At 38.4% G+C, this 12,915-nt stretch overlaps 1 protein-coding gene across 1 annotated transcript in view; it reads right to left on the bottom strand.

Annotated features, from left to right (window-relative positions):
• Window positions 1-129: 129 nt before the first annotated feature.
• LOC133333065 (serine protease filzig) overlaps window positions 130-12,915 on the bottom strand; it is a 37,771-nt gene continuing 24,985 nt past the window's right edge. The window contains exons 6-12 of the mRNA XM_061541398.1: window positions 9,246-9,305; window positions 1,731-5,225; window positions 1,084-1,270; window positions 836-1,020; window positions 661-776; window positions 372-491; window positions 130-294 (exon numbers count right to left, since the gene is read on the bottom strand). Coding sequence (XP_061397382.1) covers window positions 130-294; window positions 372-491; window positions 661-776; window positions 836-1,020; window positions 1,084-1,270; window positions 1,731-5,225; window positions 9,246-9,305 — 4,328 coding nt within the window. The remainder of the gene's footprint in view (window positions 295-371; window positions 492-660; window positions 777-835; window positions 1,021-1,083; window positions 1,271-1,730; window positions 5,226-9,245; window positions 9,306-12,915) is intronic.

Genomic DNA, 12,915 nt, shown 5'->3' with positions numbered 1-12,915 from the left:
ACACCTTAAATAATAATCGTTGTTTTGTTTTCGTTGTTGGACTGTGGAATAGGTGGTGACGGTGATACAATGCTTCGTTTGTGCAGAAAAGAAAAGATTTAGAAATTGTGGTCGTTGGGATCGATACTCTTATTTCACTCCGGTTATGCTTCTCAACCAGGGTTTGTAGAATGTGGTGCGCATGTACACACCCGGCAGATAGGGAGCAGCACATTTGATTCCATGGGATACGGTGCCGGCCAATTCATAGCGTCCATCGGGGCGTTGCAATACCAAAGGACCGCCGCTGTCACCCTGAAACGGTTTAAAACAAATTGAATCCAATTTTAATGACGATATTATTTTTAAGAGCTTAGCTTCAGGCTACGTACTTCACATGAATCCTTCAAGCCGGTGGCATAACCAGCGCACAAGAATGAGTTAAGAATTTTTTTATTATGTCCACCTGTATTGAACATTTCCTGGCATACGCTATTTTCAATAACGGGCACCTGCAAGAAAATCAAACGAAAAAAAATTAAAATTGAACATTCATATGTTTAACATTTCTTCTGTACGATTGTCTTAATTTTGCTGGAATAATCGGGAATGGCAAAATTCCCGATTATTCCATTCACCGCTGTTGGCCTTTTTTTATTTGAAAAATAAAAATATACTCACTTGAACTTCTTGCAGAACTGAGGGTACTCCGCCTCCATATTTCAAACGACCCCAACCCGTTACAGTAGCCATGCGTCCAGTAAAATCAGCATTATCAGGCGGCATACAAATCGGCACTGAAAATCGGTTATTATTAACTTTTGTTTCTACACTTTCATAAATTCTCGAAAATTACCTATGTGGGTATCAAATTGCACCGGACTCTCAAGTTCCAGCAGGGCGATGTCATTCTCAAATGTGGCTGGATCGTATTGGCGGTGAACAATGACACGTTTGACATTCTTGGTTACGGCTCGTTTACTCTCCAAATCTCCCGAAATATCGAATTCTCCCATTACAGCAACCAAGGAAGCTAGGAATCTGTCCATGAAATAGAAACACTTGTTGAACACTTTGTCTCCACACGACGAAGTTAAGACTTACCCAGGCTGACAATGGGCAGCTGTTATTACATAGCGATTGGTAATTAGGACTCCACCACACTTGTTTTTGGTAAAGAGTCCAAGCCATGTCGATTCTCTGACTAAAACTTGCCAAGGATATGCACCGAACGTGGCACCTTTACCACCGACAATTCTGCCGGATTTGATGTGTGGTCGGACTCCGCATTCTGTTGATGTGGAGTGAAATGTTTTAGGTTTTAGGAGAAAGGGAAAGTATAGTAAGAACAAAGATGTGATTTAAATTAAGTGCGTGTGTGTTTGGTGTGGGTGGATTTATGTGTGTGTGTGTGCTAGCGGGGTTGCTTGGAAACGTGTGCGTGTTGGCGATTAGATCGTAATCAGATTAGTAATGGTTAGTAGCCGAGTTTGAATAGGAGAGGGACAGAGGGGAACAACGAGAAGGGATGAGGATGCTGGATGTTTGGTTTGAGGAGTCACTATTCACAGAATTGCTACCAGGTGGCTTAATAGACGTACTGTACGTATTTGGGTACATTTTGCCAGAGTGAGGAATGAGGACAATGAGTGAGTAATGAATTAAGAAGAAAAGAAATTTCTATTGTTCGGATCTGTCCATCTTGTTCAATAAATAAAATATCGATTATTTATATTTCATTGCAGACTTACGTATTTTACGGCCTCCTACGCCTGGACCTGATTGGGCATCGTCCTCTTCGGGTATTTCATTGTCGCTCGGATTGACGTCTTCCTCATCTTCCTCGTCGACAATTTCATCTTGTGGAGCCTTGGTTGTGGTAGTGACTTTGCGTGTCGGTTTCCTTGTCGCGGGCTTACGGGTGGTGGTGGTCGTGCGTCTTACCTCTGGTTTTTTGGTCGTAACTTCCGGTTTCCTTGTAGTTGCAGTTTTCTTTACGGGTGCCTTGGTTGTTGCTGGCTTTTTGGTAGTGACTTTCGTTTTCACGGTAGTGGCTTTGACGGGCTTACGTGTCGCAGGTTTCTTTGTTACCGTTGAAGATGCTGTCGGCGATGCCTGGTAGGTTAGTACTGGGGCAGTGTTATTACTTTCGTCAATTATATCTGCCAGAGCTTCAAAATTGCCCTGCAAGGATTCAACAATTTTGTGGACCAAAGTGTTCATTTTATTCTTCAGTATAGTGTCCTCAACAAAGGCGGGCGTCGAAAGTTCCAAGTCACTGGTCACTGCACTCGATGCTGCCGACATATTAAGATTTGGATTTCTCACGGGAGGGAAGTTAACAAAGTCATTGGGCGATGTATATGTTTCCTCTTCAGCGGCTGAGCCGACCTTCTCTCCGGGTACGGCGAAAGCTGGATATGTGGGTGTCGGACCATAATAGCCGGGGAAGGCGGGCTTGTCATCTGAAGGTGGTGGGTACACACTTTCCGTGGATGATTGTGTGAAAACGCCGGGCAACGGCTGAGGAGGCTGTGCTTGGTCGGGAGTTCCATAGTAGCCTGGGTCGTCAAAGTCATTTGAATTGACAGTTGTGAGTCCGACATACTCGGCACCTCCACTGTTCACAGCTCCAGGTTGCCTTGTCACCTGGTGGTTGTGTAGATATGACGTGCTGGAATGATCAGCCAGCGGTGTCGTTGGAGTGGTATGTTGAATTGTGGGGTAGTGATTGCCGGCCCCAGTGTTGAGCTTGCTGGGCTTAGGCGTTATCAAGACTGTTGGTGAAGGGGGCCTTTGTGTTATTGGCTTCTGTACAAAAGCAGGTTTCTTGTGCGTATTGTATTGGGGCTGTGGCCGGAGAATAGGCACTGGGGTATCAACCACAGAGTTATCGTACAATGGTGATTCCTGAGTATTGACGGCGGCAGCGGAGGCTAGACTTTCAGCAGTACTGTGGACAAAGGAGTCTAGTTTATCATCAGTAGCAATGACTTGATGTTGACCATCGTAACCGAAGTCCAGTGACGGGGAGGGCCGTGGTGAAGTTGGCCCGGTGACATAGCTTGTTGAGACTGGCTTGGAGGTGTGTTTCTTTGTAGGTTTACGGGTGGCAATGGGCTTTGTTGTGGATTCTGCGGTATATATGGATTCCTGGTAGTAGTTATTGTTGTTGTTGTTGGATGGTGAATTATAGTTTTGATTGGTTTGAGTTTTAGTATCGATTGGTTTTCGCGTAGGCTTCTGTGTTGTCATTGACGGCAGACTGTCCTGGTAGTAGTTGTCGGAGGAGGGAGCATAATTCTGACTGCTTGGTTGCTGATATGAAGGTTCCGGTGCCTTAGTCTCAACAGGTGTCGTCAAATAGGAACTGGTGGTGCCTGTGCCTAATCTATTGATTGGTGATTTAGTAGTTGGTTTCTTGTTGGCCGGTCTCTTCGTTACCAAATTCGGGCGAGTCTTCACAGGTTTTAAGGTGGTGGTGGTTGTGCTGGGCTGATATATTGGTGTGGTGAGTTTGTTTGTGGACATAGTAATGGGTTTATATTCCACAGAGGAATCAATGTTTCCCTCCACCTTGGTGGTGTGAGAAGACACTATCACTTCGTGGGGCACTTGTGGCTGCTGCTGTCCATAATTCTGAGATGTCACCACCCCAATATAGGTGGCCACAGGATGGGGTTTTTTGGTAATAATTTGAGCTGGTTGCTGTGTTGAGTATGAGCTACTTGTAGCAATTTTTTCATTGTCCAAATTATCTTCTTCCATGTGGGACATATCAACGGGGTAGGCAATACCCATTGCAGGCATTTTGTTGAAGTCAGAAGTGTGATGGTTCGAGGAGATTTGGTCGTTGTAATTAGTCTCGGGCATGGTGTGGTCTTCTTCCAAAACCAGTTCGTCGGCATAGTGTCCGTTGGTGGTAGTAGTGGTTTTAGTTGTAGAATCTTCCGATGTCGACGACGACGACCCATATAGCGGCGTGGCCGTTTGCTTTTCGTTGTGCTCTGGTTCGGCTTCGGACACGGGCACATACAGAGTAGTCTGCTCTTGAGTATAGTCTAAAGCTGGGGCATTCGTGGCATTGATAATTTCATATGCAAACGTGGACGATTGTGGATTAATGATGTTATATGTGGGACCATGGCTACTGTTGTTCAACTGTTGGATGATGGTTTCAATGGAGTCGACATGTGTGGTGATGGATGAAGAGGTAGCTGTGGTGGTGTCGTACGCACTATTACTGATCGGCGTCTTTTCGCTGGCTTCAGGTGCCGGCACAACAACTGGTTGAGGACCATATCCAGTGGAGAATTGTAAATCGTTTTCGACTAGAACGGCATCGGCTCCTGGGTGAGTTATATCACTATGACTGAATGTTCCAGCGTTGTACAGGTTATCCTTGTTGTGTGTTTGTGTGCTCTCGTATTCGGAGACGTTGTCTTCAGTGTTAGGCAAATCTGTAGCAGGGCTGGCATGACTCTCTTCAAACGACTCGGACTCAGAGCTCTGATGTTCGGTTAAGCGATTTACAATTTTCGTGGGTATTTCGGTGGTGAAGGATATCTGTTGGTTGCTGTCGTCATCCTCTGGCGGTAGTGTATTCAATGCCTGCATCACAAAATCGTCGTTCTGCGGAGCCTGAGGACTAGCAGATGAAGACATTTTCGAAGGGTTATTTAGAGCAGTTGACATAGGGGGTTCCCGTGATGAATCGCTAACATTTTCGGTGCTCGATTGGCCACTGTAGTCGGCTTCGGTACTGGAACTGGCTTCGGAATTTTCCGTTGAAGTATCAGCATTGGTGGTACTGCTTGTCTGTTCCAAGGTGTCCAGCAGCAATTGCTGGTCGTCATTGTTACTAACATTGCCCGAACCGTAGGCATTCTCTTGTGATTGAGCTTGAACTGAATTTTCCGCAAAATTTTCATAGGCCTGAGAAACGATTTTGTTTGTTTCCGTTTCCTGTTGTTGCAGCTTATTCTGTTGATACTGTTGGTAGTAGGCATTTTGGGCATCATTAATAAGTGTGCTTTCTGGTTGTTGTGTTTTCGGCACTTGACAACAGGCACCGAATAGGAAGCCGTCCATACATGCTCCCACTACTTCACCATTGCGTTGGGCACACTCGTGATTGAACATGCATATCGTTGGTCCACTGGATCTGGGATCGGAACTAGGCAGTGTTTTAGTTGCTCGACATTGTTTCGGGGTGATGCGATATCCACCAAAGAGTTTGCGTCCCTCTGCAACGGTAAACAAGAAGAAGAAGAAGAGTGTGAATAAAATATGTTTGTAATATATTTGTTCGTTGAACATGCAACTAGCTAGCGATGATAAAATCACAAGAGCTACATAAATGAGTACCAAGAGAATTATTAGAATTTTATTTTTAGTTTTTAATAATTAATGGGAAAAATATAAAATAGAGTCGCTTAACACATTAAAAGTTTCAATAGACATTTTTCGCATTATTTAATTGTTGTTGTTAACCTTGAATGTTTATGTATTTTTGCCTTAGGTAGACCCAGATACTTTCTCACTCTTCCAAGTAAAAACAAAATTAAAAAAGAAAATGTTTAACATTTTGAAGAATTGTACCATCACCATCGATCATCAATAATTTGGTACACCGACGGTTCAAATTCAACAATTAACACTTTTAAAACGTGAAACTAGAAACTGGGTCATTGGTTCTTTATTTTTTTCTGAATAGCTGGAGACGACTAAAGGTGTTACTAGAACAAGTAAAAGTTTCTTTTTTTGTTAATGCATGTATACGCATTTGATGTGCGGCGTGATGTTATAATACACAGATATATATATATATATATATATTAAGAGAGACTAGTGGATATCCGACATTACTAAGGATTATTTACAAAACAGTTTAAATTGTATACAAATGAAACATACACATAAACAGTTTTGTGATCAAATCTGTTGAATTTAGTATATCGCATTATTTGCTGTTTGGTATTTGTTGTCATTTTCTTCTGTTCTGTCGATTTTTTATTTTCTATGAATAATGTGAATAATTTTTCGGATGATTTGAAAACAATCAGATTCATTCACTTTAATCAATTCACCTGTACTATGGATGGATTTTTGCCATTAAGCTGTTGTGTTGTTTTCCATGATGCCATCTTGCTGTAGCCGGCATGGTCGCACATCATTGCTCTATAAGCCAGTAAACAAACAAAAAAATATACAAATACAGTATTGTCGATTCGATAATCAAATGAAAAAAAGATTATTCACTACTAAAAATGACAATGGTTGGAACCACCAGCAAAAGCAGTATGCCCGGCTAGAATCCAAAAACTATAACAACAATAAACAAAAACAACAATGTGCTGTGCTTATTCACAACAATGCCATTCATCCAACCAACCAACCAACCATCCATCCATCTCACATTCCATATTCCAAAAATGTCTTCAAGCCGAAAAAGAGCAACAACAATAACATCGGTAACAAACCACGCAAGCGCAAAACGCGTCGCACAACAAAAAAAATGAAAGTTCTCATTTACATAATTTCTCATTGGTTTTTCGAACGGTTTCACTTTCTTTAGATACAAAATTTATTTGTACTCAAGATTTTGAACTTGCGTTGTCTTTTTGCTTCGACCAATCGAATTAAATGTGGAATGCCGTTGACCCAACAAAATATTGTGCTTACTCCTGACCTAAACAATAAACCAACAATTATTGCTGGGCGCGTTTGCATGTTCTGCTTCTTCTTCATCCACTTTTCCACAACCTTAGACGTGAAGACGTTGGGTCCTTAACTTCAGTTGACAGTGAATTTCTTTTACTGCTCACGAAAGTGGCACAGGTTCGTCGTATGTGATTCGCTTATCAATTACCATTTTGATTTTATTTTATGGAGGGGGTGTTTTGTTGTTGTTGCTGGATTTTTTGAATTACCAAAAGAAATTGAAAGTGAAAAAAGAATGCACCAACTATATATGCAGTGCTGTTTCGAAATGAAATGATACGTGATTCAAAAATGTCATTTGAACAGTTTTATGGAATTATCCATGTGTTTATAGCGTTTCGGCAGGTGTCAGCCGCCAAGACTATGTAATAAAACTCGTTTCGAATAGTCAGCTCATTGATCAGTCAGAGCTTTGTTTTATTGGTGAAATTATTTTATTTATTTTCTGGCACAAATTAAAAATCTTCCTACATTGTCATATGTTTTAGTCTTAGATTGCAGGTTTCCTCAAGAGTTTCAAAAAGTTTAACACTACTCCCATCAATTGCATCTGTCTAAATGAAAATGTTAATAAAATATAAAATTATAAAAGTAATAACAATATCCGATAAGTTATTGATCTGTCCTCATATATTATTGATTTCTCATTTGACATTGACATTATTCCTGGGAATTTTTATTGAACTTCCGAGTTATCGATATCGATTATAATTTAAAAATCGGAAATTCCCCCTCATAGCTATGCTGGAAACCCTCTTCAAAATATCGAAATTTGGGTGGTGGCGTCTATATCAATATCTTTGTTACTATTTATAATAAGATGCTCAATGCGAATTGTAAAGCTCTATTCGAAAACACAGTTCGGTCTAAATTCGAAAATTACTAAATTACTTTTTGCTGATTTTTTTGATGCCAATTGGGTTAGTCGGGGGAAAAGTAGGCGACGAAAACGAAAGAGAAGAATAGTCGACTAGCGTTTGCCGTAAACTAAACTAAACTGCACATAAATGGAGCATATATAAGTATGTATGTGTGTACGTATGTATTTTTCGAGGTAGTCTCGTCACAGATGATTGCCATGCGTGGCTTTAAACGTTTACCTCCCTCCACTTCATCATCTACCAACACATGCCACATTCATCTTCTTCAAATTTTTGTTTTATCTATTCTGTTTGAATGTGCATGCGCATACTCATCTAATTATTTATGTATGTATGCCAGTAAGTGGCTTGCAATGCAACTCCAACAGCTATCAATCACCCTTTTTCTAAGACATCATCGATCACGATCACGAGCACAAGTCTTATGTCCGTCTGACCGCCTATCGGTTGCTTTAGAAATTCATTAGCATAACGAAACCAAAACATGCTGATCGTTTACCTCTAAGAACGCCAATAAAAGCCACCGCCTGCCTGGTTATTAAGTTGTGTCCTACAGTAATTGGTTATTGAATTGTCACAATGAGCGAACATGTTCGTTTAGTGTTATAATGAATGTAAGATATCGGCATTTTAATAATTAATGAATTGATTCAAACGATTATTAATAATCGTTCGATAGAACCATATCATTTTTGTTTAAAGTTGGAAGAAACGACCCGTAATTTTTGTTTGAATGAAAAAGAAAAGAAAAATGATATTATTATAATTATATGCTATGGTGGTAAGGCAGTAGGCCCAGAAGTACCATGTAGTAAGGCGGCTTTGTGCTCATTTCCGGCCTCTCATTTCTGAGTGAATAGAAATCCTTCAGAACGATCCAAATTTTTTTGTACACCAGCAATTTGAAATGTTAATTTGCTGGTGATAAAGTTTTCAATAATTGAAATCGTTATAGCATTATAAAGTGTTAATATCCCTCTTACGAGTATATAAATACAATTTTATCGTGTTTTAGTTTATCACTTATTGTGAGGGGAAAAAGACCCAGGAATAATATCAATGTGAATGAAAAAAAAAAATCATAACTCTATCGAATTTATTTGTTTATGGGTCATTATTTTTGTTTGACGTTCGTATATCGATTTATGCCACTCATCAATCATTAGTTTTATTAATTTGACCAGCAACACGCCTTCTAATAAAAGGCTCCGTTAATTGATTATTAAGTTTACCTGATTGGACTGAACATACCGCCAGCACACACTACTTCTCTTTTTTTACTAATTGTTCTAAAATAGCAACAACAAAACGAGTTCAATTCTGACATACAACGACCGCAGTGATTTACTTTTGAGATCAATGCGAGGGACACTGTAATCCAATGTCCAGCAACAGGTATTCCCAACAAGTTTATACATGCACACATACTTGCACGCATTTATGTGGAAATGAACGTTTTCATTCGTTGGGAGAATCTGGTGGTACCGGTTTTTGGGGTGCCGAGAAGTGGCTGTCGTAGTTCCACTTGAATATTATTGCGGCAGTTAAAAATGTAACAGTAACCCAAATAAAGAGAATTTCTCGACGTGTTGTCTGCAAACTAAACAACTGGCCGACCGGTATTACAACCAAGTTAAATGAAATTTTAACAGCCGCTGCTACCATTTCTCAGTGTGGCTGCATCATCGTCGTCATGATCTATGCTGGCATCAGTTTGCCTAACTAAATTGAAACGCGCAAAAATCAATTAAACTATATTTGGAGGGAGGTCACAAACATTTATTAAATAATCCATAACACCCATGATTGGATTTGGTTAATTAATAATGTTTTGGAGTAAATATAAGGGCGAATGTTAGCGTTTGCCATTTCAGGTTCTTAAGACTTATGTTCCAGATATAAGACACTACGGATTATGAGCACACAACAGTTTTACGTATATTATTCCATATTAACCTTTAAATTGGGGGATGGAATTTTAGAATAGTTTTTGGTCATTTTTACCACTATGCATTTTCTGAAATATTTTTTTTGTAGAATTTACTTATTTCTATATTATTTTGCTTTGTTTGTTTGTTCAGGTGTCACCAAATAATAAATAGACTCAAATCAATACACATAGTTCATTTATATAAAAATTTAGAAAATAGATTTCCCAGATTTTGTTTTAATATATTTGTATCAATTTCTCGATGTCAAATTTCGACAATTATCTATCTACTGGCTAGTAAGGGCTTTGTTATTTCCGCTCTGTAAAACATGAAACCTCAAAAAATAGTTCAATTTTTCTTTTCTGTAAATGGTTTCATTACATTCAAGCAAACATTTATTTCTGTAATTCCAATACCAAATTTATGTTGTTTTCTAAAACTTATAGTTGTTCCACACTATATATCTCATAAAGTCTGTTCTAATTCCCATTTCCTATAATAAATGTCGTTCTGGCGATTTCTCACCCTGCTGATGGGTATTGTCAAGTTTTTACATTTATTCCATAGGTATTCCCATGCCTTGCTTTACAGGATTCATTCAAAACCGCCATTGAGATTCCATAGAATAGTGTAGGAATTTTCTCCAATTCAAGCATATGAGACAAGATTTATTTTTCATTTGTTTTTGTCAGAAAACAACAATTTAAAAAAAATGCGACAAGTCGACCCAACTGAATGTACATTTGCCTAAACAATGCCACAAAAACTACTCGTACTTACAAATACATATTTTGTCCCTGGCTGTTTCTACAGCTCAGTTTTCGTAAAAACAGTGAAAGTAAAACAAAACAACAACAAAAATAAAAAAATGAAAATGACGAAACTCATAAAAATGAAATATTCTTGTTAAGTGCTGTGAGAAGTATTTAAACGTTAAGCATGCCGTGAAAAAATACGAAGAGACAAAGTAATGAAACATTTAGCTATACAATGTTGATGAATATCGAAAGTATTTGTCGGTCGGTTGGTCGGTCGTTCGGTTGGATGGTGTATCAATGAATGCCAAAAGTCTATTGACACATCATTTTCAAGACAATTATCCCATTCTAGCCAGTTAGGGAGAGAGAGCGAGAGGGTCGGGACATGCCATCGATGTCTATTGCATTCGTTTGTACTAGGAATCCATCAACGATGAAACGATGGAAAATTAATGTTTGAAATTATGATAATCATAATTCCATAGTACGTGGTCACAAGTAAAACCACAAAAAGATGCACTGTAATGGCCCATGTGGCAACGTGATCATGTGTGTTGTTTCTTAAGGCCATTAACGTTTGTTTGGACAGGTTCATGCAATATTACTGCCACAGTACGTACGTGTACTATCTTCGACATAACTACTAAGAGCTTCATAAAAAAACCCAAAAACTTTCCTTATGGACACACAACAGCCAACGAGCGGACGAACAATTTTTGCATGACGTCATTGTGGCATTTGGCAAACATTGAAAAGCAACAATAACTCATACAATAACTTTCACTGACAATGTAAAACAACAAAAATAAGATGTAAATTTCTTTTGGCTGACTGTAGCTGCCAAGAAGGGCCACGACCAACTATGTTTCCCAAAAATAGTTAAAGTTTTTCGTCATGCCGATACCACCGCCATAACTCATTGACGGTGGGGCGACTGAGTTATGTTGCCGTTCAGGTGACCACCACTGAATAATCTTCAAATCCTCAAGTTTTAGTTTGGTATATCGGTTCGCAGGGGTCATGAAATGCACATTCAAGAAAATTTTCTTATTTCTCTTTTTGTCTGCCACGAAGATCTGCATTTTAATGTCGTTGTTGTTGTTGCTGAATCTCATTAATATTCCAAGGTGAATGAACACTTTATTGCCAATTCACTTGGGCTGTTTTTTTACATTTTTATTATTGAAAACATTATGAGAGCATTATAACCTTGTCAGTTGGGAGCTATCATAATAATTGCCTTGTACATTAGCTATTGTGTGAGGGTGTGTGTGTGTGTGTGAAAACACATTGGGTTAATTATGTGAAAGTTACTCCCACAACGGTAGGTTAGGGTTTTGGGTGTCTTGGGAACACAACAGCATAACCTGTGAACCCCGTTTTACACGCTTACATTGCATTTTACACACTTTTTCCATGGCAAAGCCGAAACTTAACATCAAATAGAATAATCAACGTTTAAGATCTTCAACAACAAAGACAATGTGAAATAATTTAAATGAGTTCGAAATTATGTGTAAATTGTTTTAACAATAGCCCATACGAGATTCCACGGGAAGAAGTTACAAGTTGTATCGTAATATTCACATTAAGGTATTAAAAATGCCCGTTGACATTTAATTGAGATATTAAGGCCAAAATCTAAATTCCTTGGGTATAAATTATATAGATGATTTTTTTAAACAAATGTTAATCTTAAAACTTATTTAAAAATGTACATTTTGTATTAAGCGGATCCCCCATTCTCAGCTTTAAAAAATAGAATTTTATTTAATTCGAAATTACATTAATTCAAAAATGTCCCTTTAAAAATTCAAGTGGAAATATCAAAAACTCTTGAAGATATAGTAAATTTGTTATGTTAGCATCAAGCGACGCCAAGGTGGTTTCTCAAACATAAAATTAATTTTTCCTAGCAGTGTTTTTACGAACACTGTTCATGCTATAGCTATATATATAGCTAGGATAAACGTAATCGGTCAAGATCAAATGTCTCCCATTTTGATAATTTTGTTAATTAAGCCTACAAGAGCCATAGATGTAATATTTTGAATCGCTTTGGAATTTTTGGGCTTCGATGTTCTAGTAATCGTATTTGTATTTTTGTTTTATTCCACATAAGGTTGTAATTATCTTGTCCTAGGGTACTGTGCAGTTCTAATAATTAATAGCACTGACACGCTTTATACACATTAACGAAATTGTTACAAAATAATCTCTGTGGTTCATCTTTTTATTAGTTTATGCAACTTTTCTTATTTTTATTCTTTAAAGAGATGTAAACTTTATTAGCCAGCTTTGTCGTGCAGATAACATATTTGACACACTGCCAGGGAAATTTAATTTTGATTTTTACCAGCTGAAAAGAAGTGTGCAACAGATTGCACATATATTTCAAATGCATACACATACATATGTATGTATGCGTCACATGTAAAGAGGTGTATTCTAACCTAAATATCCACTTAACAATCAAGTTTTCATTTTTTGTGTCAGATTTTTGTTTATGCTTTAGAAAATGGATTTTCGTTTTCATGTTATCCCATTTACACGTCTTAATGATGTTAAGATAATTGGTGGAGTTCTTTGTTGGGCGAGGTGAATTTAGTTAGGTGATCAGTTTTAAATGGTTGTCGGTTTTGG

The sequence above is a fragment of the Musca vetustissima genome, unplaced genomic scaffold (genome assembly GCF_032173495.1).
Source record: "Musca vetustissima isolate MV318-11 ecotype Yass unplaced genomic scaffold, APGP_CSIRO_Mvet_v1 utg900, whole genome shotgun sequence".
Lineage (NCBI taxonomy): Eukaryota > Metazoa > Arthropoda > Insecta > Diptera > Muscidae > Musca > Musca vetustissima.
The sequence above is the reverse complement of the archived record's forward strand: the minus strand, read 5'-3'. Positions and strand labels throughout refer to the sequence as shown.